Here is a 24,922-nt window from a genome sequence, read left to right on the forward strand (position 1 = left end):
GAGGGGTCACAGCTGCCCACTACTAACACAGGGAGGTACGGCATCTTTGGCCCCGAAAACCTCAACCCACTGGGGGGTGGGGGAGGGGACCGGGAGGAGGGGGAGAAGCCAGCGACGGGTTTGGTGCGAGGGTTGTGGGGGGTAACGAGGGTGTCACGTCCACAGGTTTTGGCCCTGACGTGTGACATCTCTGATGGTGACAGATACCTGTGGGGACGACACCCTGACAGCACCTCCGCCCTCCCGCTATTCCTTCGCTCGTACCCCCACCACCACCTGCACTCTACACTATTCCTTTCTCTCCACCCCCCAACCTCCTTTCTTCAACCCTATCAGTCTGCAGGTTTCGCCTTTCCTTCTTTAAATACAGCGTGTTCACACCTTGGTGTGTTCCTTGGTTGAAAAGCTACTGCTTCTTGAAGAAATTCTTCACTCGGTTATAATTTGCAACGCAGACCAACACAAGCAACATGCGCGCACACTTTCATGCAACCACAAACACACTCGTCAACATATAACGTAATACACATGTTCGAATGTACACACACACACACACACACATGCGCGTATAAAAGGCATTATGTAGCTATGTCCCGGGGACAGGTACTAATCACAGACGATTCTTTATGGCGTGGACACGTACAACACAACAAAATACCAAGGAGTCTTTTACAAAGATGTGGCAAGACTTAGACAAAGTCGACGTTGAACTCCAGTCCATAAAACTGCTTTTTTAAAAAACCGTTTGCTCGTTCTTTCTTTCTTTCTTTTTTTTTTTTTATTTTTTTTATATATCTATCTTTTCAAGCGAGCAACTTTTCCGTGTTATTTTAGGACATCGCTCTATCTCTCTCCAATGAAGCATAACAACAGTACAAAGATAAGACAGAAATGAGAACCAATAACACTGTCAATGCATCAACAAACGGACAATGGATAAAATGTGAACGACCAACAGCTAACGTCATAGTCGATCTTGACGATTCCATCGGAAAGGACAATGGACTGACGCCAAATCATTAACACGCCTACCACCAGAATCACGCGCGCACTTAACGGGGTGTCAAAAATGTTTGAAAATACAATGGGCGGAGTTTGGGAATACCTAAATCATAACAAGGAAAACAACATCCACGTTCAGTATATATTCGTACCTATTATAACAAAAGCCAACTTTCAAGGCAAAGACCAAACACACACACACACATACACTGACTTCAGTCCGAGGTCGTTCCCTCTGTCTGTTTATGTGTATTTCGTCATTTCATTTTTTTTTTTTTTTTAAAGGGGTGGGGGTGTGTTTTTATTTTCATAACGTCTCGTCACATTCTACCTTCAATAAAGAAAAAACAAAACAAAAAAAGCAAACAAACAAAAACCAACTAGTAACGTGTTCTCTTTGATTCCACTATCAAACCATATGAACTGGAATATATCGAGCGGTTCTGCTGGCCGGCTTTCACAAGCCACATAATTATTATACCGCGCTATGGCAGCTGCTTTAAAGGGTTGGATGAAAGGGACACACACACACACACACACACACAAACACACACGTATAGCCTTGTCAAATGGTATTCCTTTCCTGTTACGGGCTTTTATCTGGATCAGGATAATACAACGACAACACTACCATGGGAACATTCTTTCACCCTGCGACACTTTCTCTGTATCTGGTATTAATATCGTTGAACACAATGGAAAAAGAAGAAGAAAAGAAACAGAAAAAGAAGGGAAAAAAGCAGATTACAACGCGTGTTCTTTGTTAGTTTATGTAATCCATATTTGCTCTCTCTCCGTTCAAAAATTGTGTGTGTGTGTGTGTGTGTGTGTGTGTGTGTGTGTGTGTGTGTGTGTGTGTGCGTGCGCGCGTGTCTGTGTGTTTCTGTGCCTATGTGTGTCTCTGTGTGTATGTCTGTGTGTCTATGTACCCGACCAACGAACACTTCCTCGAGCTGCTGGCCCCAGCTGTGTAAACAGACGCGAGAAGCGGACCAAAGATTCCAGTGGTCTCACGTAAAAAGCCCCCTCGAACCCCCACTGACGTTCGGGCACGGAGAGAGAGAGAGAGAGAGGGAGAGAGAGGGAGAGAGAGAAAAAAACAACAAAAAAAAAAAACACACCAGGGGACAAGTACTTCCCTTCTCCTACCCCCCCGCCCCCCCCCCCCCCCCCCTTTTTTTTGTTTTTTTTTTTTGCTTGCTTGCTTGCAGGTGGCCTAAAACCATTTCAACCCTTCTGCTCTGCTATCCCACCCCGAAGAATACGAAAACCTCGAGTGAAGAACGGAACGCGAAAAACGGAAACGGGGAGATCGCGCGACACTTTTTTTTTTTTTTTTTTTTAAATGAGAGTATCAAGAAATGGGGGACGGTGAAGCAGTTGTGGGGGGAGGAAGTGTTGTCTGGGGGATGGGGGTGGGTTGGTGTGTGTGTGTGTGTGTGGGGGGGGGGGGGGGTGGAGGGGGGCACTGCAGCTGCCAGAAAAATATAAGGAGTAAAAACAAACGAAAAAAAAACAAAACAAAAAAAAACAACGTGGAGACAACACCCCCCCCCCCTCACCCCCCACTCACCCAACCTCCCTCCTCTAGCCAATAAAGAATGGGGAGAGCATTGTCGGGGAGGGGGGGGGGGGCGAGTTGGTGCTGTTTGCTTTCATCCGTCGCACCCGCTTTAATACCGCTTTGATGAGCTGGGCCCCTCTTCACCTTTCACTTCATGAAACGCCTGTTTGCCCGCCACCCCCCACACCCCCCCTTTTTTTATTTCCAGGCCCTCCTGTTCGTGTTGACACTGTGAGGAAGAGGTGAGGGGTGGGAGTGAGGGGGTGGGGGTGGGCCTGGGAGGAAAGGGGGTGGAGGTGGGGGGTAGCAGGGAGGTGAGGACCCCCATCCGCACACCACCCTTCCCCCCCCCCCGCCCCCCACCCCACCCCCTTCACTTCAACGGGCAACCCCCTTATGGGAGTCTTTTTCACTCTGGTCAATAGCAAGAACGCTTGTAGAAACACGAGAGAGAGAGAGAGAGAGAGAGAGAGAGAACTGAAGCTGAGCTGTTCAGCCCGCCATGAACCCTGACTCCCACAGCAAAGAGGAAGAAGCCTAGTATTGCCTCAAGCGTTTGGTGTTTTTTTGTTTTTTTTCTCTGCGCCCCAGCCTAATTTTTCATCATCGTTGTTATTACTCGGAAATGAAATACTGCGGAAGCTAATCGAATTAGCAATGCCAGAAATTGACTTCATTATTGTTCTTTTACGTCTCGCGGTATTATCATTATTTTCTTCTTTTTTGGGGGGGGGGGGGGGGGGGGAGGGGGGGGGGAGAGGGTAGCGTAGGCGGGGGGGAGGTTGGAGGGACGGAGCCGGCTGCAGGGAGTGGGTGCCTGCTCCCAGTGATTCATTCTTTACTTCTCCGGAACACCCCCCCAACCATAACCTCCAAGCACACAATACAATTCCGAACAATAACAGTGTTGAAAATGCTAATGCTAATAATAATAACAATGAATAATAACAAAAATAATAATAATAATGGAAAACGTGTCATTCCGCGTTCCTTGCAATGAACAGAAAGGGAAGGGTGACTCGGTGTATTATAACTCACACTTCACCCAGACTGACTAAAAAAAAAAACAACAAAAAAACAAACAAAAAAACCGCAAGTATAAAGACATGGACTCTTCTCTTCTTTCCGTTTGTTGTCAGGAACATTCCCGCTGGCTCCAGTCAAAACAGGGGGGAAGGGCGGAGGGCATTCCGTTCTTGAACAGGACAACTGCATGCACCGACACCGGCAATACCTTACATTGCACACCTATACGCACATGTAAGAAACAGAATGGACAACAACTGAGAATGAGAAGTCGGGTTCCATTCAGCGAGCTTGAAAAGAACGCCAAGGCAGAACAGGTGTGTGTGCGTGCGTGCGTGCGTGCGTGTGTGTGTGTGTGTGTCACTTTTGACCTTTAATTTCGATGGGTGAGCGTGGGGATGGGATCAAGCTGGGAGGAGGGGGGCGAGGAGGTGGAAGGTAGAGGGGGAAAGTCAGCCCCCCTTTGCCCCCCCCCCCCCCCCCCCCCATCCACCCCCAATCTCCCCTGTCCATAAGCTCTTCTGAACAAAATCCACTTCATATTCTTCTCGCTTTCTTTTCACACACCTCTCCTTCCAGGCACCTGTGTAATACTGCTCAATAAACACGTTACCACACAGGTCCCACAACCACACACGAACACAATACAACCTTTAAAGCCTGGTTCTGGTAGTACAGCGAAACAGCCGAGCAAGTCGGTGTGGTGGAATCAATTTTCCGCAAAGGGGGAAAGTTAAGTCGTCACACCGAGGTTGGTAGGGTATGCCCTGGTTTAAAAAGGGGGAGGGAGGTAGGGATTGGGATGAGGGAGAAGAAACCCCCCCCCCCCCGCACCCCCCATCCACCCACCCATGTTCCTCCCTTCACCCTCCCTGGTTTCGGGCGAAATTAAAAACCTCTCGCGTGACTGAAGTGTTACCAGCGTTTCAGACCAATCAAGTTTTCAATGGAAGTTTTAACAGCTGAAGCAACATTACGCTCAGGGTTCGAGTGTACAGACTTAATCCACGTGACTTGTCGCCCCTTTCTCACCAGAAAGTAGCTGGTGGCCACGACAATGCGTTTCCACTGAATGTCTAGATCCTGTGCTAAGCTGAGGGAGGAAAACACCCGTCAGACGCTGACAGAGTACGTGTCTGTCTGCGAGGTTCGGAGAGAGCGGTGCGGATGGGGATGGGAGGTTGGGAGTGGGGGGGGGTGGGGGAAGGGGCTGGTTGTTGAGTGACTTGATGAGCTACTTTTATTCTCATGTTTTCTGACATCATTGTAGTGTATGTGAAAAGCCATAACATGTACCACCACTGCTTACTCTGAATGCGTGGGCCCAAACGTTCTCCACGGTCTTAACGTTTTCCCATCGCAAACTTCCGCAGAGCAGAGTCAACCACTCATCCTTTCTCTTCTAACATCTAAAATCAACGCCCTTCCGGCTCAGTGTTTTTCCTTCTCCTCCCATACTCACTCACACATGCACAAACTGCCACACAACCAGCGCGTACATACGCACGCAACCCCCAAACCTCTCCCGTTACGGGGTCCGGGAAGAAGAGGAAACGTACATGGCAACTGCCCAGCAGTACTCTTGTCAAAGTGAAACGGGTATCTCCTCGGGTAAACGGGGTATCTCCTTGTCAAGGAACCCCCGTGGAGGAGGAGGAGGAGGAGAAGGGGCGGGATTACCGACTCTGGTATGTGGCAGACACACAGTAGCACCACTGTAGACAGATACAGGGATGTCCCTGGCTGATGACTAATTTGTGTTGTGGCTGGCGGTCACTCTCTCTCTCTCTCTCTCTATCTGTATATATTTATATTTGTATACAGCTATTTCCATTTGGTGCCATTTATCTTTTTATTTTCTATTCATTTTATTTGTTTGTTGTTTTCTTCTTATGTTGGACATGTGCTGCTGCCAAAAAGAAAATCTCTGTACCAAAGTATAGACAATAAAGTTTGTGTATTGAATTGTATTGTACTGTATTGTATGTCTGTCGGTGCGCGTGTGTGTGCGCGCGTAAGCGCGAATGTGCACGCTCTCATGTGAGCATGTGCTGAATTTTGGCTTAAAATACTCACTTTTTCTTAATTTCCATAAAGTTTGAATATGATATTCATCCATTTACTCCTTCACCCACGCCGAGCACACACACACACACACACACACACACACACACACACACACACACACAAACGCTTGGTCTGGGAAAAGAAAAAGACACGCACAGACACTGAGACCAGAGCAAAAGTAGAGACAGACAGAAACGAAGAGAGAGAGAGAGAGAGAGAGAGAGAGAGAGAGGGGACAGCAAGCCACTAGGAGCCAAGAGTGAGAGGGAGACAGTAAGAAAGATACAGGCTTGGAACAAGAGATTCACCCCCCCCCCCCCCCACACTCTACCCCTCCTGAAAAAAACAACAACACAACACCGGTGTGCGCAGGGGTGTCAAATTCCCCAACATGACCCCAACTCCACGGATCACAAAGCATTTATTTACTACATTACTCACACCTTTTCATTTCGCCCAGAGCCAGACAGTGAAAAAAAAAAAAAAAAAAAAAAAGGGGGTGGGGGGGGGGAAGAAAAAGAAAAAAGAGGAGAAGAGAAGACAAAAGGGGGCCAGGGGAACAGGAAAACCAGAGGGGCCCCCAGACTGGGCAGCACAGAAGGGGTTACTAATGGAAATGGCCAGGGGGGGTGAGAATAGGGAGGGGATCAGACAGGGGCAGGACCCCTTGTCCCGACCCTACCATTCACACCCTTTGCCACCCTGTGTCCTCACATCACAGGCAGGGAAGGGGGTGTGGGGGGGCGTGCTGGGGTCCAGACAGCGCTGACACGACCTGGCTGGCTTATTCTCGACCCCTTTTGGTTTAGTTTGTTGGTGAGGGGTGGGGGTTGGAGGGGGGGGGGGAGCAGAAAAAACATTGAGGGTCGAATCTGGGTGAGATGACTCATTCGGATCAGTGGCCATGACTGTGCTCGTGTATTGGGGGTTCATTATTGATTGCGAAATATGAAATCGATGTCGATTGTATTCGTACTGATTTTGCCCAGTTGTTGATGCATCTCTCTCTCTCTCTCTTTCTCTCTCTCTCTCTATATGTGTGTGTGTGTGTGTGTGTGTGTGTGTGTGTGTGTGTGTGTGTGTGTGTGTGTATCTATGCCTACAAAAACAAAATTCAATACGTATGTGTGTGTGTGTGTGTGTGTGTGTGTGTGTGTGTGTGTATCTATGCCTACAAAAACAAAATTCAATACGTATGTGTGTGTGTGTGTGTGTGTGTGTGTGTGTGTGTGTGTGTGTGTGTCTATCTATGTCTACAAAAACAAAATTCAATACGTAACGCCATTTTCGATTTTGACTGAAGCTGATGCCATTTCACTGTTCCCCACTGAAACAAAATTCAATATGTAACGCCATTTTCGATTTTGACTGAAGCTGATGCCATTTCACTGTTTCCCACTGAACAATCAACTAGAATAAGTCTGATTCCTTTACGTGCTTGATTAATTTAAAGTTTGACATATGATGTTTACTCGTGTTGGTTGAGCAAGCCAGCGACTGGCCTGTTTCTCATGGAAGCTTTTGATTTAATTCCTGCTGAGTCCCAGGGTATTAGTCTGATATTGCCACAGTCCTCTGGCAAAATCTGCTGTAATTTCACAACTGAACATACAACAATCAAAACAACCTGTTAGTTCGATACCATGTTTTGTTTTATCCGATGCAATCTTAGTCATTCGGATGAGACGATAAACCGAGGTCCCGTGTGCAGCATGCATTTAGCGCACGTAAAAAAAAAACCCACGGCAACAAAAGGGCTGTTCCTGGCAAAATTCTGTAGAAAAATCCACTTCGATAGGAAAAACAAATAAAACTACACGCAGGAAAAAATATTTAAAAAAATGGGTGTCGCTGTAGTGTAGCGACCCGCTCTCCCTGGGGAGAGCAGCCCGAATTTCACACAGAGAAATCTGATGTGATAAAAAGAAATACAAATACAAAAATCTTAGTTAAAAACTAGTCACGATCTTTAGATTTTCCCTGTCTGCATTCTATGTTCACGTCATCCTACAGACATTCTGGCGAGTTTCAGCAATTTTCATTCAGAACAGTATGTACGTGAACATGGGTAGCAAACCTCACCTCCAAATCTGCTTTGACGTAAAACATTATAAACCCATGTATCTGCTGTTGTGATCCTAGACACCCCCCCCCCCTTTTCTCTCTCATTGTGCAAGTTTCATCTTCAACATCTCCCACATTACCTCTTTAGCGGTAGCTCTTAATTTACATCCGTATATACGTATTTCCTATAAATCATTCCAATCGCGTAAAAATGACAAACAATTATTTCGACATTCAAGCAAATATATTTGGGGTGCATGCATGTGCTGGTGTGACATACGGGCATGCGTCAGTGGGTGAATCTGTGAGCATACATTCACGTGAGTTTGGTGGCGGTGGTGGTGTGTGTGTGCGCTTGTGTGTGTGTGTGTGTGTGTGTGTGTGTGTGGGGTGTGCTTATGTGTGTATGTGTGTGTACGTGTGTGTACGTGTATGTGTGTGTGTGTGTGTGTGTGTGTGTACATGTGTACACGTGTGTGTGTGTGTGTGTGTGCGCGCGCGCGCTTGTGTGTGCATGTGTGTGTGTGCTTGTGTGTACATGTGTGTGTGTGTGTGTGTGTGCTCGCGCGGGCGCGCGCGTTTGTATTGCACATGCGCGTGTTCGCACGCTTTGCACAGTACATTTTTTTTACGTGCACAATTATGCACATATCAATAGCACAACAACTGAAAACAACAACATAAACCCCAAACCCCCCCCCCCCCCCCCCCCCCCACCACCACCACCACCACCACCACCAACAGTGTACATCACATCACACCATGACGACTCACCGCTGGCCCCGACGAGGCTGGCGCAGTGAAGCAGCAGTAGCAACCACACGGCTCGCCACTTCACTCCGGCCATGACAGGCCCCTCTGCAACACACACACAGCACAGCACAACATCGTCACCAACAGCGTCCTGGCAGCGGCCACCCACCCACATCCATCATCATGGTCAACATCAACACAATGGGGGAAAAAAAAAAAAAGAAAGAAAAAAATGGGGTTGAGGAGTGGGCACAAAACCGCCAAAATGACGGATTACACACACACACACACACACACACACACACACAGGCACGCACGCATGCACCTACGCACAGACACATGTGCACACTCCCACATACACAGAGAAGGAGAACAAAAAAAAAAAAAAGAACAAAAAAAGAAAAAAAAAGAAAGAAAGAGAAAAACGTGTGTGCGAAGCAGGGATGCATATCTGAACATTTCCGACATCAGCCAACACTTCACAGGCTTAAAATGATTGAATCTTCACCGGCAAGTGAGAAAAAGAGAAAAGACGAAAGAAGGGTTGGCGGAGGGGGGGGGGGGGGGGGGGGGGGGGGGGGGGGGGGCGCAGGAGTATGGAGGTGACGAAGAGGGGGTGAGTGGAGAGGGGGAGACCGGATTAATCTCTTTTTTTTTCTCCTTTTTCTTTCTTTTTTTTTTTATCAGAAAAGGAGGTGTGTGGCACAACGATCTGACCAAGAAAGCCCCGTCTCGGTCGATCTGAGCTCTCTCGTATCCCTAAAATGAGATCCGGATCACCAGGAAAAGGCGGATTTCTCCTCAAACGGAACAGGGGTATAACAAAAAAATAAATAAATAAAATAAAATAAATAAAATAAAAAAAAGAGAAAAGAACGGCGACAAAAAACAACAGTGCCTGAACTGCCAGGAGGATGCTACACCAGAGAAGAAGGGACCAGGCGTCAGAACGAAGAAGTCAGAGGAGGAGGAAGAGGAGGCAGGATGGAGGGAGGGTGGGGGTGGGCGGGGATGGAGGAATAATAATGGTGAAGAGAGCGGAGACAGTGGAGTGGCAGGGGAAATACACAGCAGAGATCTATAATCTAGAACAACAAAAAGATGAATATTGTATGGCAGGCACGTATGGATTATTCTTTCGCGTATGCATGTAATATACATGCTGTACCCTGTTCATCGTTTGCGAAATGCACTGAGCCACAGTGGTAGGCACTTGAGGGGGGGGGACTCAAGGGGAGAGAGAGGGAGAGAGGGAGAGAGAAAGAGAGGTGAGAGGGAGAGAGGAGAGAGAAAGAGAGGAGAGGGAGAGAAGGGAGAGAGAAAGAGAGGAGAGAGAGAGAGGGAGAGAGAAAAAAGATAGAGAGAGAGACAGAGAGAGGAGAGACACAGACAGAGAGACACAGATAGAGAGACAGAGAGAGAGACAGGGAGAGAGAAAAGAGAGAGAGGAGAGACAGAGAGAGGAGAGAGACACACAGAGAGACAGAAAGAGAGGAGAGAGAGAGAGAAAAGAGAGAGGAGAGAAAGAGAGAGAGAGAGAGAGAGAGAGAGAGAGAGAGAATGCCAACATTACAAAGCAGCAGGAACTACGAAAAGATAAAGGCAAACAATGCAAAACTGATACAAAACAACTGATACTGAAAGACTCAACACTATCTCCTTTCTTTATTTCAATTCATATGATTTTTTTTTTAATAGAGGCGTGTTGCTCTCTCTCTCTCTCTCTCTCTCTCTCTCAAGAAATCGTCCATTCATCCCTCCTTACATCCCTTTCCTTCTCCCCTGCGCCCCCCCCCCCTCTCTCTCTCTCTCTCTGTATCTCGTAAGTTGCAGTTATTCTGTTCACGGAATTCGCCTTTTTTTTTTCTTTTTTTTTTTTTTTTACCCCCCCCCCCGCTCCAAATCCTTTTCCCCTGCTGTCCTCCAACCTCTTCACACCTCTTTTCTCATTTTCCTTTCCGTGTGCAGGGGGACGTTTGCCTACAAAAGCTTGGTCTAACACTGTGTGCGACGCAGGCTTTGTCAAAACCACAGGGAATAAAGGGGCTGGAAAACACCAAGACTTTTCGGCGGATCAAAAAGACGAAGACAAAGTGGAGGAGCGACAGATCAGAAAGGTGTTTATCACACGGGATAGGTGTGATAAAGAACGAGCGAACGAGAGAGAGAAGGGGGTGGGTTTTGGGGAGAGAGAGAGAGAGAGAGAGAGAGAGAGAGAGAGAGATGGGGAAGGGGGCAGGGAATTGTGTGTGTGTGTGTGTGTGTGAGTGTTTGTGTGTGTGTAAGAGAGAGAGAGAGAGAGAGAGAGAGAGAGAGAGAGAGTGACAGACAGACAGACAGACAGAGACAGAGAGAGATGGCGAGAAGAAAGAATCGATGGAGGGTGGTGGTGGTGCGGGGTGGAGTTTCTTATCAAGAATTCGATTTACAAAGGATTTAGAACCTTGTTGGCCTCTCCTTCCTTGACTATCCTTCTTGGAAAGGATCAACTTAAAGCAAACAGTATTCTTTACGGATTTCTGGGTGGGAAGTGGAAACAGGAGAGAGAGAAAAAAAACACAGAAGGGGAGACGATTTTGCACAAAGACGAGAAGACAGGAGTTTGTGATGGTGGTGGGGGGGCGGGGACAGTTGGAAAGGGGATGTTGGTGGAAAAGGGTGGGGTGGAGGTGAGTTTCAAGGTACTCGACATGCATCCGAGGTCATTTTTTAACGAAACTGAAAAGTGTTGTATGATGCACCATACTCGAAGAGAGAGAGAGAGAGAGAGAGAGAGAGAGAGAGAGAGAGAGAGAGAGAGAGACACACACACACACACACACACACACAGAGAGAGAGAGAGAGAGAGAGAGAGAGAGAGAGAGAAAAGAAAAAGAAATAAAGAACCAACGAGGGATAAAAAAACAACAACAAAAAAACCGTAAGAAGAAAAGGAGAAAAAAAAGACTGAATCCACGATGCAACAATTTAACAGAGTGGCTCGATACGTCCCCCCCCCCCCCACCCTACCCCTACCCCGGCCTCCCTCCCCTCCCCTCCTCGTTAGCATATATAAATGACGTTGCCGTGACAGTTTTGCAATCCTGGTCATTTGCAGTCCGTCTTGCCCTGGCTGTAATGAAATGCGTCGCCATATGCCGTCACATTATAACCATTATTTCAGCCTGGTGGCCTTTGTGCAGCTGAATACATCGCGGTCACATCATCAGGCACAAAAGCTAACAAGGTTAGGAAGGCAGGGGGAGGGAATCCAATTTTCACTTGTGTGGTCTTCATATTCTGGCTGCAAAGAGAGAGGGGGAGATGCAACCTGTACTACGCATGCGCATGCATCGAAAGACAGACTGTTAGGCGCGCGCGGGTGTGTGTGGCCAAGTGTGATTTAACCTGTGACTATCATATTTTTGTCCCCCTAGAACGGTGTGTGTGTGTGTGTGTGTGTGTGTGTGTGTGTGTATTGCTCCCCTTCCTCCCTCCCCTCTCCCCGACCTCTTCTTCTTCTCCGCGCGTGATGAACTGACACATTTATCATATGACATTTCGCAACGTTACTTTGACCTATACCACCCCCCTCCCCCAACCCTAACCCTCCTTTTTCTTCTTCTTTTAACGTAACACTATAATGTTCTGTCTCTGCTCAGTCACTGTGAGATGACGCTCCCCCCCCCCCCCCCGCCCCCCCCCCCCCCCCCCCCCTTGTTCCACTGCAAAGGAAGTGAAAAGGCAGTCCACTGGTGCGAAGTTCACCCGCTACCATCCGCTCCCTTTTTCTCTCCCTTTTATTATCATTATTAGTATGATCATTCTCTCTCTCTTCTATTTTTTTATTTTTTTTATTATACATTTATATATATATGTATAACTCTCTCCTTCTCTTCCTTCTCCCTTTTCGGTTAAAATATTATTTCATCAACAAAAAATAAAAAAAATTTAAAAAAATCTTACAGTATAATGAATTCGACAGGACAACGAAGTTCTACACCAAGTCTTGTATTAACTTACATTACGTACTCCCTCTTTTCCCTTGATCTGTGCAGCAGTTCTTTTTCTTTCTCTCTCTCTCTCTCTCTTGCCCACCCCCAGTCCCCTGGTTTTGAATTGTGGTCCATGGCCAAAGTTCATTAAAACAATTTCGTTCGTTCGTTCGTTCGTTCCCTCTTTCCCACCCTTTATTCCTTTTAACTGTACAGACGAAGAATGGCAGAGAATGATGAAGAAAATGTCAACACGTAATGTCAAGACAAGCCACTTATCTTCGTCGTCAGGAGGAACAGCTAGACTCGGCATCACCCTCCTACTTTCCTTGCTTCCCCACCCCCATCTCTCTCTCTCCCCCTCTTAAAAATATCTATTTTACTTTTCTTCTTCTTCTTCTCTCTCTCTCTGTGTCTCAATTGCTTTTTAAAATTATTTTTCTTCTTCCCCGTTACTTCTTCTCCCTTTCTATCTGTACTCTCTTCTCCTCTCTCACTAACACTCTTTAGAAAAAAAACAACATGTATTTTACTTTTGTTCTTTTCTATCTCCCTCTCTCTCACTCACTCTCATTTCTTTTCTTTTCTTTTTTTTAAATTACGTTTTTCTCCCCTCCCCTCTTCCTCTTTGTGAAGAAGAGGTTGTGAGAGTGAGTGTGGAGGGGCAGTGGGGTGGGGGCGGGGGTGGGGTGGGGGTTCGGCAGCAGGGGGGTGACATAAATTGAGCAGTGGCACGGCATACCAGCAGCTCCACAAGTCATTTATGACTGCCACCTCTGACTGCCACTCTGCACCCTGTTGACAGCCCCTCTACCTGCTTCTATTCCCCCACCCCACTCCACCCCGAGCCCCCATCCCCAAATCCCCGACAGATCCCTCCCTTCCACACACACACACCCTTCCCCTGCTTTGCCCTCCCCTAGTTAGTACCTACTCCCTGTCTATTGTCGTTTCGCCAAGGACTACGCACTGCAACACTTGGGCGTTTCTCTCTCTCACTCTCTTTCTCCAATGCAAGTTAAGAACAGCATACGAACGCACAGACAAAAAAGATCTCTCTCTCTCTCTCTCTCTCTCTCTCTCTCTCTCTCTCACAAGCAATTGTATAAACAGACACACTGATAATGATTTTCCGTCTCTGTCTCACACACACACCCCTTTTAGTTTTACTAACGAGCCTACGTGTATTTATATTTACGTTCGTACGAACATGCGCTCTCTCTCTTTCTCTCTCTCTCCCCCCCCTCTCTCTCTCTCATGTACATAAAAACATAATTCTCTCTGTGTGTAAGTGGGAGAGAGAGACAAGGGTGAGAGGAAGAAAGAGGGAGAGACAGATAGAGATAACAGAAAGACAGACAGAGACAGAAAACCTAACAGACACACAAAACGGACACGTGTGGAATATACACCATCGCATGCGCGCAATAACCATCATACCCTGGCGTCCCTGGACGCCACGGTGCATACATGTGCGTTCATGGAACACTGATTCCAATGCATTATGCATTGTGCTGCTTACTCAGTGGTAGCCAGCCTATCTGGTCCGCAACAAGAAAACACAACTGAATAATAACAGAGTCAGCACAGTTTAGCACAAAAAAAGTGTTGCTTTCCTCACCAACCGTTCAGCATGACAATCGTGAACTTAATATAATATATACCTACCAAGGTAAAAACAACTATTATAATTTTACTGCCATTTTGTAAATTTCTTAGCTCTTTCCTCACTTTCTTTCTGTGTGTGTGTGTGTGTGCGCGCGCGCGCGTGTTTGAATGTGTGTACATTTGTGTGCGGGTCAAACATATCCAAGCTATACACGACAAACACCTAGAAACTTACAGCGAGTGATGACCCTTCACTGGTTATGATTTACCCCCACCCTTTCACAGACACGCAAACATACACTCACACACACACGTTCACGCGCACACTTTTTCTTTCTTTTTTTGACAGGGCTACTGACAGCACACAAACTTTTATATGTAAAATAAAATCCTTCATCAGGCAAGGGATCCACACCAAAATATGATCATTACCGATACTGAAGACATCGGACTGATCAGCATTTCCAAATTTGAGCTTGATGATGGCGTCCACGGATGCCACGGTTTGATTCGCAGTCCAGTACTGACAGACAGACAAAGCCAATCCTATAACCATCCCCTCAGTACAAACAAAGTCAAATGCATACATGTGCACATTATGAATCACGACTGACGGTACGTGGTGACGCACAACACATGGAGTTAACCCGGAAGCTGGAACTTGAGAACTGCTTGGCGCTTTCTACACTGACTGCTTGTAGATGGTTCGACGCTTCTGACGAGGAAGAGGGAGGGTTGGCGCTTCCGGCTGACACTGAGCAAATAAATGGTGTGGATGGAAGCATGGTGGTTAATCAAAGACAAAGAAAGGGAGGGTAGTTGGAGGACTGGAAGAGGGAGAAGGGAGTGGGAAGGAGAGAGAGAGAGAGAGAGAGAGAGAGAGAGGGGGGGGGGGGGGGGGGAGACAGACAGACAGGGAAACATGACAAGAAGCCGACAATCCAGTCACGAGAGCAGTCACGTCGGCCTATAACTTCAGTCGAGTAACACCAGAAATTTCATTCGATCATTTATGTGTTTATCCAGCTGTTTATTGAATCATGTTCACAGAGTTTGTCGTTGGTGTTGGCTTTTCATGTCCTTGAGAACACATTCCATTGACACACGTCCTTAAAAAATCCCATGAACTGTGAACAAAGTTGTCGAAACAACTCATCTGTTTGTTGTCGGACAAACGTTTTTCTTTGGGAAGCCGAGAAAGACTTCGATTTCATTCTGTGGCGGAGAAAACTCATGTTCATGGTTGATGCAGCTGGACAACTGTATTGAAAATTGCAGTAAAAATAAGTGAGACGAAACCATTATTCAAAAAATGTTTTATGCCTCTCTCTCACCGTTATTTGCGGTTTACAATACTTACGAAATATGGATCTCATTTTCACACACACACACGAATTCAAAGCAGCCTTCAGTTGACCTTAACAATTCTCATCCATTAGGCCAAAGGAAATCGGAGGGGGGAGGTTTGAGGGGGAGGTTGGGGGGGGGGGGGGGCGAGGGGGAAAGAGGGCGGTAAGAAAGGGTGAAGAGAGGTGCAGTAGGTGTTATATCGCTGTCATTCTGATGGATGGCCGCTCTGGCAATAACCCCCAGCCGCGCCCCTCTTCAAACACAGTCACACAGCCACAGAACCAGGGGTAAGGGGGCGGGCGGGCATCGGAGGAGGCAACGCCGAGAAGACGAGCGTGTGTTTGGGGGGTGGGGGTGGGGGTGGGGGCATATGGGTGTGATGGAGAGTGAGGGCTGAATGGGGGATGTGGGCGACGGGGAGCGGGGGGGCTGGGGGGAGGGGGGGGGGGGGGGGGGGGGGGCGCATTCTGAACACAAATGTTAAAACGTTTACGTCGCGCCTGGTTTCGTAATGTGTGAACTCCCAGTCCCCCACGTTGGTTCATCTTAGCAAATATGTATCTTAGCAATATCACGTATCATATGTATGATTATCATATTACACTGTATTGTATTGTATTGTATTGCATTGTATATTATTGTATCATACTATATCATATAATATCCTGCCCCTTACCCATCCCTTCAGTTTTGCTGACAGCGTTAATCAAGCTTACGACGGTTGTCAACACGAATTCGAAAATCGCAAGTTCAGCGTTCAAGTGAAGAATTTTGATGATGCGAATTACTCTACATAATGACTGACACAGCATCAGTTTATTAGAATCCGTCTGAAATTGTAACTGGAGTTGTACCGGCGACAACAGACAAGGGCATGAAAGGGGCGGAGGGAATCTTACATGCAGTCCGTCAGTCAGCCAGTCTCTCTCTCTCTCTCTCTCACACACACACATACACACAAGCAGTAATGAGTCCAATACGGATTGTAAGCCGAAAAATGTGCTTCAGAAAACTCGGCGAACAATAACGGAATGAATACTAAAATCTCTCCTTGAAAAGAGTTATACTTGAGTCGACATTCAGTGTCGGTAACGGTATGACCAAAATACGCAGAAAGGCGCTCTTTGGCCAGCGCAACATGACTTTATTTCAGACGGGTTTCCACACTTCAGAACATGTCCACGTTTGGTTTCTTTTTTGTTTGTTTTTAAACAAATCTGTAATCGGAATTACAAGGACAACAAAACAAATTAAACACTTCTTGCTCAGGTCCGTTTATACACACTAAAGAAAACCTATGCTGGTATGCTAACTGCGAGTATGCAAGCACTATCTCCTGTAAAGTAAAAACCCCGTGGTCAAAATGGAGTCTCTGACACACACACACACACACACAACCCAGACCCGCCTGTTCAAAGGGCGGCACAGGGCAGGTGACAGGGTGTTCATTTATCACCCCTTGTCTATCGGGCCGTTCGACGCCACTGACTTGGACTGTTATCAGGACACAATCCCCCCTCACAACACTCCCCCCCCCCCCACACACACACACTCACGAACTGTCATGTACGTAGGTATGCGCGCCGCGCGCGCGCACACACACACACACACACACAAAACTATGCACTTTCCATCGATAAATATGCCAACAAAATTCAAATAAAACATACCATGCCAGGAGTCCGCCAAGATATATGTATCGCCCTCCCGCCTCCTCCCTCCCTCCCTCTCTCTCTCTCTCAGCACTCTCATATTTCACAGCGAAAAACATGACAGCAATATAAAAGCACACAGCATGCATGCCTAGAGTCCCCGAGGACGATCTGCGCAGCTTCTCTGCGTCTCCAATTGTTGCAACCAATACCTTCCTCTTCACTCAGGATGCATGCAGGGCCCACAACTCCACACCAACTCCCCCCCTCACACCATCATGTAGACTTCAATCCACTTTCGACCCTCCGTTGAGATCTTCCTCTTTTATTATTACTATATTCTTTTAATCACTCGGCACATCACTTACATGTAAAGACCGGGCATTGCCCCATCCTTAGGTCACTGATGCAGGATACAGGATCCCATCCCATCCTCTGATGTGGAAGAATGCAGGAAATGTGTCCTGCATACATGGCGGGGGCCATGGCTCACAGTTATCAACGTCATCAACACCATGATCAGTCCCGTGCCATCACTGACGTCCTGTACCACACTCGCCCCCAACACTCACCTCCCCACTAGCTGTGACAACGATCCCGGTGCAGAGTGCATGTAAGCTGTGCAGTGGTGGTGTGAACTGCTGTTTGTTGGGGGATGACTGAGTTTTTAGGGTCGGGTCAGAATCAGTGATTGAACAACGATTTGTCAGGACAGATAGCGGCGTGTTCCTATTGATGTTATAATATACTGCTGTTTGTTGGGGATCATGACGGAGTTATAAGGCTGGGTCAGGATCAGGAAATTTATCCAATTAAACGAGCTGCCTGGACAGTTCGCTTTGTGTTCCTATTGATGTTAGAATGATTTATACTGCTGTTTTTTGGGTATGACGGGAGTTTTAGGGTCGGGTGAGCATAAGTGAATATATAAACGAGTTATGTGGACAGATAGGTCTGTGTTCCTCTTCATATTATAATGATCCTACTGTTGTTTGCTGGGTATGACGGAGTTTCAGGGCCAAGTCAGGATCAGTGAATAAACAATTGAGTCGTTTGAACAGATGGCTCTGTGTTTGTTCCTCTTGATGTTACATGGCTTTGTGTTTCTTTTCCATATCCATCCCATTCTCGTCCCTAGTGTGCTGTCTTGTGTTGATGTTTGCGTTGTGTTAGAGAGAGAGAGAGAGAGAGAGAGAGAGAGAGAGAGAGTGTGTGTGTGTGTGAGTGTGAGTGTGTATGTGAGTGTGTGTGTGTGTATGTGAGAGAGAGAGAGAGAGAGAGAGAGAGAGAGTGTGTGTGTGTGTGTGAACGCCCGCGTGCGAGAGAGAGAGAGAGAGAGAGAGAGAGAGAGAGAGAGAGAGAGAGAGAATATTCCATGGACAGTGAGATAGGAATGGAAGAAGGGAGAGAAGGAAGGAGTGAGCATAGAGATAGAGAAACAGAGACAGAAAGCGATAACAGACAGAGCAACAACAGCAACACACACACACACACACACACACACACACACACACACACACGAAAGAAACAGGATGTCGAGCTAGTATAGGTGTCGCGGCAGTAATCAAGACACGTGCCAAGCCTTTAATAAATGAAACCAACGCCAGCCGAAAAAAAACCCAAAAAACCAAAACGGTTCCTTCTAACGAAACCAGAACCACATTCCTGCCTGATGGCTCCACTACCTACCGACGATTTATCCCTTCCTGGCCACTGGCGAGCAGTGACACGGGCCAAAATACCTCTCTACCTGGCCCCGCCAGACACCAACGCTATCTATATGGTCAGCGGGGAGACCCCCCCATACCAGTGACACAGACATAACTAGGACAGATGAAAAATTAAAAGGTGCGGGGAGGAAGGGAGGAGGAAGGGAGGGGAGGTAGTTTGGGGGGTAGGGGGGGGGGGGTGAAGGAGAAGAGTTGTGAGGGGAAGATTGAGATAAATGTTGTTTTTTTCTTCCAGTGTGGTGCGGGCCAAATGAGTTTCATGTTTCGGAGCTTCAGTATTTGTTGTTGTTGTTGTTGTTATTTTTCTTCTGGTGAGATCTCGATGTTAATTTTTACAATTACATAATGGAACGAGATGGGGGCTGGGGGGGGGGGGGGAGAGGGTGGTGGAAAGGAGAGAGAGAGAGAGAGAGAGAGAGAGAGAGAGAGAGAGACAGAGACAGAGGGGCAGCGACAGAGACAGAAAGAGAGACAAGAAGGGGGGAACAGAAAAAAGATAATGAATGAATGTATTCGTCGTCTCCATGCATAATGGCAGAGCTGACCTCACCCCCCATATACACCCCCCCCCCTCCCCCACCCTACACCTCTCCCCGTTCATCATTCAGTTTCTTGAACAGTAATCTATAATCTAGTTCGTAACAAAACAGATTCCATTCCTAACAACCAAGGCATGAATCTTTATCGAATTTAAACGCATTGCCTTACCATTAAATTTCCTACTCGATTCCAGGCATAGTTGTTAGCTACCGTTGAAGCCCTGTTCTATGCTCCCACGTCTCTAGTCCTCGGTACCTCCATCCCCACGGTCTATTTCATTTTATTCTATTTTTATTTCATTTTTAAATCCTGCCTCGTGCTGTCCAAACGTCGACACGCTACACACGTAACAAACTGTAGATATCCTGGTCAAGAGATGCAAGACCAAGTTCTGAAGAAATCCAATACGACTGCCTTCTCGAGAATACGGTGCACAGGCACGTTACCGTCCTTCATACATATTCAGTGCAATGTTATCGCGCGCACACACACACACACACACACACACACAGAGAGAGAGAGAGAGAGAGAGAGAGAGAGAGAGAGAGAGAGAGAGAGAGTAAAGAAAGAAGAAAAAAAACGAGAAAAAAACGACGACACACTGACGTTCAGGATATGGGTTAAACATGTGGCAAATAAAACGAATATATATATATATATATATATATATAACATTATAAAAACGATTTTAAACTCATGATAAAAATCGTACTGCTTTTAGTCAGTTTCTAGCCACTTTGAAAAGAGTAAATCAGCAAAGACCTAGCGGTGCCTTGTGGTTATTCATTAAATTCACGTTCCATTTACACAGAATACACAGACTGGGAGTAAGAGGCAAGACGCGGAACACAACAATACCGCCATCTTTTATTCATAGTGGTAAGAAGTTTTAGTTTTGAGTAGAGATTTAAAGAATTTAAACATCCTTGCTCGCAAGCGCCAAGTTGTAGCAAAGTACACTTGGTGGTAAAGGGCTGTGATTTGGTTTAAAAAGTATTTTATTTGGAACATGTCACAATACAACACAGATATCGATGAACAGGACAACAAGAAAATCTTATAATAAAGTCCTGTCCTGATACATGTACATACTGAATATGTGACGGATGTCATCATAACTAGAAGTTAAGACGTGAACATACATGAATTTTGAACAAAACTAAGCTGAGATAAAAATGAAGAGAAGAAAATGAATAATAAACGTGTGGTGGAGGAAGAAGTCAACAGAGAGAGAACGAGAAGTATCAACGCTGAGGCACAAGCACAGCAAGACTTAACTTGACCGACAAACAAAGCGGCGAAGGCCAACCGTCCCGCGGGACGAATTTAGGAATGAATTTAATTTGGATAAAAAAATTTTAAACATTAAAAGGAATAATTCTAGGTATATTTTGTTGTGGATCAATATGCTGTCGTAAGAATATTTTCAAGGATCAAAATCCTGTCGGCGACGCCACTTTTGTAACGGTGGTCCCGAGTGGTTTATTATTATAAAGGGACGGTACAAAAGAACTACTGATGATTTACTGAATTAAAGGATAGAAAAGATCCACACTTACGACAGGATATTGATCCACAACAAAATAGATGTAGAATTATTCCTTTTAATGTTCAAATTTTTTTTTAATCCAAATTAAATTCATTCCTAAATTCGTCCCGCGGGACGGTTGGCCTTCGCCGCTTTGTTTGTCGGTCAAGTTAAGTCTTGCTGTGCTTGTGCCTCAGCGTTGATACTTCTCGCTCTCTCTCTATTGACTTCTTCCTCAACCACACGTTTATTATTCATTTTCTTCTCTTCGTTTTTATCTCAGCCCAGAGACATATAGACGGCCAGTCACAAAAGGGTTCTTCTATTGTTTTATTTACAATAGTTATGAGAAGATAAAAGAGAAGATAAGAAAAAGATAACAGAGAAAACAGTGCAAGCAATATGACGATGCATGGGAAAGAAGAAAAACAAGTCCCTTCAGTCAACAGATAGATACGCACGTTCGGTAAGCGCGAAACACATGTGATGCATAAATTATTTGATATCTCAACATACCTGTAATTCCAAATATATAAATGTACAAAATCTGGAAATTCTGATCGGCCTGAAACAAACAAGCAAACAACAACAACAACAAAAAAGAAAAAAAAAAGAAAAAAAAAGTGCGTATCGGATTGTGTGTTCTATCACTTTCTACATGGAATGCTTCCACGTTATTAAATTTAATGGCGTGTGAGAGCAAAAACCAAACCTACAAGTACAATATCTAAAATACAAAACAAGAATAAAAGAAAGAAAAAAAATGTTATGCCCATACTTATTGGGGTTAGGTGGGAGTGGGGTGGAGGTGTGGGGGGTGAGTGTTACTTGGAAATATTTTGCTTTTTAAGCAGCCGTTTGGACCAACTGAGCATTACCTAGTATACACATACATGTGCACATGCCAAGCACAGGTCTCTACATAAACCCCTGAAAAAAAAACTGACACAAAAGTGACTACGTAATTGGGATGGACGGAGAGAGAGACACAGAGAGAGAGAGAGAGAGAGAGAGAGAGAGAGAGAGAGACAGAGACAGAGAGAGAGAGCGAGCGAGCAAAACACGACAATATTTACATTTAAACGGAGTATTTCAACTGACACCCTTTCCTTCCTTGCTTCCTACAATGATTTGGGCTTGAGCATCCCCACTCCCCCTGTCCTTCCCCCCCCCCCACACACACACCCCAACCCCGCCAATATCCCACCCCACCCCGCCCTCACACTCCCCAACCGACAACAACTTGAAAAAAGGCATAAAGAGACCATGGATTCAGATTTAGACAACCTCTGTGGCCTCCTCTTGTAAAAGCAGACATCCCTCCACCACCACCCCCACAACGCTCCCTCACCAACCCCACCCCCACCACGCTCCCTCACCCCCCGCACCCCTCCCCCCAGCTTCAAAGCAAAGCTTGGTTTGTGTTAGCAAGCCCGTAAAGAAGTCCTTTATCCGACTGCAACTGTGCCATCAAGCTCACGTTACCTATTCCGATCAATCTTAGTCCGCGACAAGTGGGGAGGGGGAGAGGGGGCGGGGGGTGGCAGACGGAGGGGCAGGGAGGGGAATCCCAAACCGGCTGTACTGCCGTGCTTGAGAGAAGGGGAAAAACAACACCAACACCAACAACAACAACAACACACACACACACTCTTACACACAAGGAAGAAAAAGAAGAGAGGAGGGGGTGGGGGGTGGAGTGAGCGTGGAGAGGAGCTGAGAGAAGGGGAGAGAAGTAGAAGAGGGAAAGGGGGGGGGGGGGAGGAGCGGAGAACTAAACAGAGATGGTCCCGCGAAAAATTGTCACCTCCCCCCCCTCCCTCTCTACTCCCCTATTTAAAGATTCAAAACAAAACAAGAACAAAAATCAAAACAATACAAAACTTGGGAATGTGGCAACGAACCGTCACACTCACAATGAGTCGAAAGGAACCCGTCCTGTTTCTAGACTGGTCTCTTCACCGGGAGTAAGAACGACGAAGAAGGAGGGAGGGCGGAGTGGATGGATTGGGAGGAGGTGGTACGGGGTGTTGATTTTATTTATATTTAGGCGGTTGTTTTCTTTTTTTCTTCAGCTTCTGAACCTTAGACAAACACAAAAACTGCAGTTGTGCGCTGCTGCGACGACAGAAAGTGTGAACTGTCGCCGACCTCCAGACGTACATCTATCACGATGGGGCGGGAAGCGCCGGTCTGACAAGAGGCCAAAGAGGTGTGATTGTTTTGGGGAGGGAAGGATGGAGGGGTGGAGACAGACAGGCAGACAAATAAACAGAGACGGGAATAAGTAATGGAAGGGAGTAAAAAACACACACAAAAACACGGAAACGAAACGCGTCGGTTGAACTGTGTCTACACTGCCTCTCTGGACGTGAGATATACGAGTAAATGACAGGCAGATCGACCCTTGGTTTACGTTTCTATCTAGTCAGGGAACCGAACAAAATACAGCATTCAATTTCTCGAGGAAAAGAAAAAGAAAAAAGAAAGAAAGAAAGAAAAAGAAAAAAGAAAGAAACAAAAAGAAAACAACAACAACAACAAAAAACAACCCCCAACCCCTATAACCAGTAAAAGCAACAAGCTTGAGCATACAGATCGACCTTTCATCATTACCTCCGCCCCCCCCCCCCCCTCCGGGAAAAAACAACAACCAACAACAAACATTTCCTTCTTGTTTTCCGTGGCAACAGAAGGACGTACAGTCGTTTCAAGAATTAAATGTTAGCAATGAACCCCTACAACCCCAGCCCCTCAAAACCATAGTAATAATGTGTAGATGTCGACCTGTCCACGGAAGCCGAGCTTCCATCTGACATCCACCTCCACAGCTAACTTACAGGGAACGGCAGCATACTTTGGGAACAGCCTCCAACATGCAATGTGCCCGCGCGGCCCGTTGTGTTCTTGATGATACCGAAAATGCTGTTCAAAGTGACACTGTTCAGTTGTGATTTGGGATTAGAGTTCGGCTCTGCGCTAGGTTGTGTGTCGAACAGCTTTGTCTTTATAAATACAAATGCCAGACAAGGCTCCCCCCACTCCCCCCTTCCTGCCATACCAGAACTTTCAGAAGGCCACACGAATGGCAGAAGTTTGAAAAGCTACACTGGGATTAGTGTTGTCACTTAAGTTGTTGTTTTTTTTTTTTTGTGCACTCCTGTTACAATGGGAATTATTTACCCCTTTTTCATTGAGTATTTTGTAATAATGCATGAGCTTAAACAGAAAAAAGAAAAGATTCTTCTTGCACACACACACACACACACGCAACAACAAACCATACCTCGTCCATTCACGGCATCTGATGATTCTGCGTTTAAAACCCCACCCTTCTTCAAAACCATGGCAGTGTTCACTTTGCACTGACAAATACAGACAAGGCGTTTCAAAAAGTTCTGCATGTCAACGCGAGTATTTTAATTTGATATCAACGACAGTATATCATATTTTAATACAACAACTGACAACACAACACGTGCAACACGAGTTCCAACAGCAGCAGGTTCGGATGGCGAACACAGCGTTCGTCTACATCGATCAGCTGAATGGCATCTCAGTGCGATCTCTGTGGTGCGTCTTTCTCTCTCTCTCTCTGGCTCTGTCGGTCTCTCTGTATATCCCAATGTCTGAGTCTCTCTCTATTCTCTCTCTCCCTCTCTCTCCGTGTCCCTGTGCATTTGATGTATGTGTTCTGTCTGATGAACCGCAAAACCCACCCTATTCGCGACACAGTTTCCCGTTATTGCCTAGCAGCCACAAGGTTAGGTAGTCGCTGCACATCCCCCGCACCTAATGTCTGACTTGTCTGAGAGAGAGAGACAGAGAGAGGGGGAGGGAGGGAGGGGGGACTGTGAGGGGAAGTGCATAACAGATGAAGCGAGAGAGAGAGGGGGGGGGGGGGGGGGGGGAAGAGAGACAGAGATGGTAGGGGTGAGGGGGGCAGAAGTTGTGGAGATGAAAAACCTAACAAAAGAAAGAGCGAAAGACATGGAAAGAAAGAGGCAGTAAGGGAGGAGTGAGATGGAGACGATGAGAGGATGGATGGAAAGAATGTGATGGAT

The 24,922-nt window shown here is 46.4% G+C and overlaps 1 protein-coding gene across 2 annotated transcripts in view; it reads right to left on the reverse strand.

The window, feature by feature from the left end:
- Positions 1 to 24,922, reverse strand: part of LOC143300916 (fibroblast growth factor receptor-like 1) — a 149,276-nt gene that overhangs the window by 34,120 nt on the left and 90,234 nt on the right. For both annotated transcript variants that reach the window (XM_076614866.1, XM_076614862.1), the window contains one exon: positions 8,498 to 8,581. In XM_076614866.1, coding sequence (XP_076470981.1) covers positions 8,498 to 8,570 — 73 coding nt within the window. In that variant the 5' untranslated portion in view covers positions 8,571 to 8,581. The remainder of the gene's footprint in view (positions 1 to 8,497; positions 8,582 to 24,922) is intronic.

The sequence above is a fragment of the Babylonia areolata genome, chromosome 2 (genome assembly GCF_041734735.1).
Source record: "Babylonia areolata isolate BAREFJ2019XMU chromosome 2, ASM4173473v1, whole genome shotgun sequence".
In the NCBI taxonomy this organism is placed as follows: Eukaryota; Metazoa; Mollusca; class Gastropoda; order Neogastropoda; family Buccinidae; genus Babylonia; species Babylonia areolata.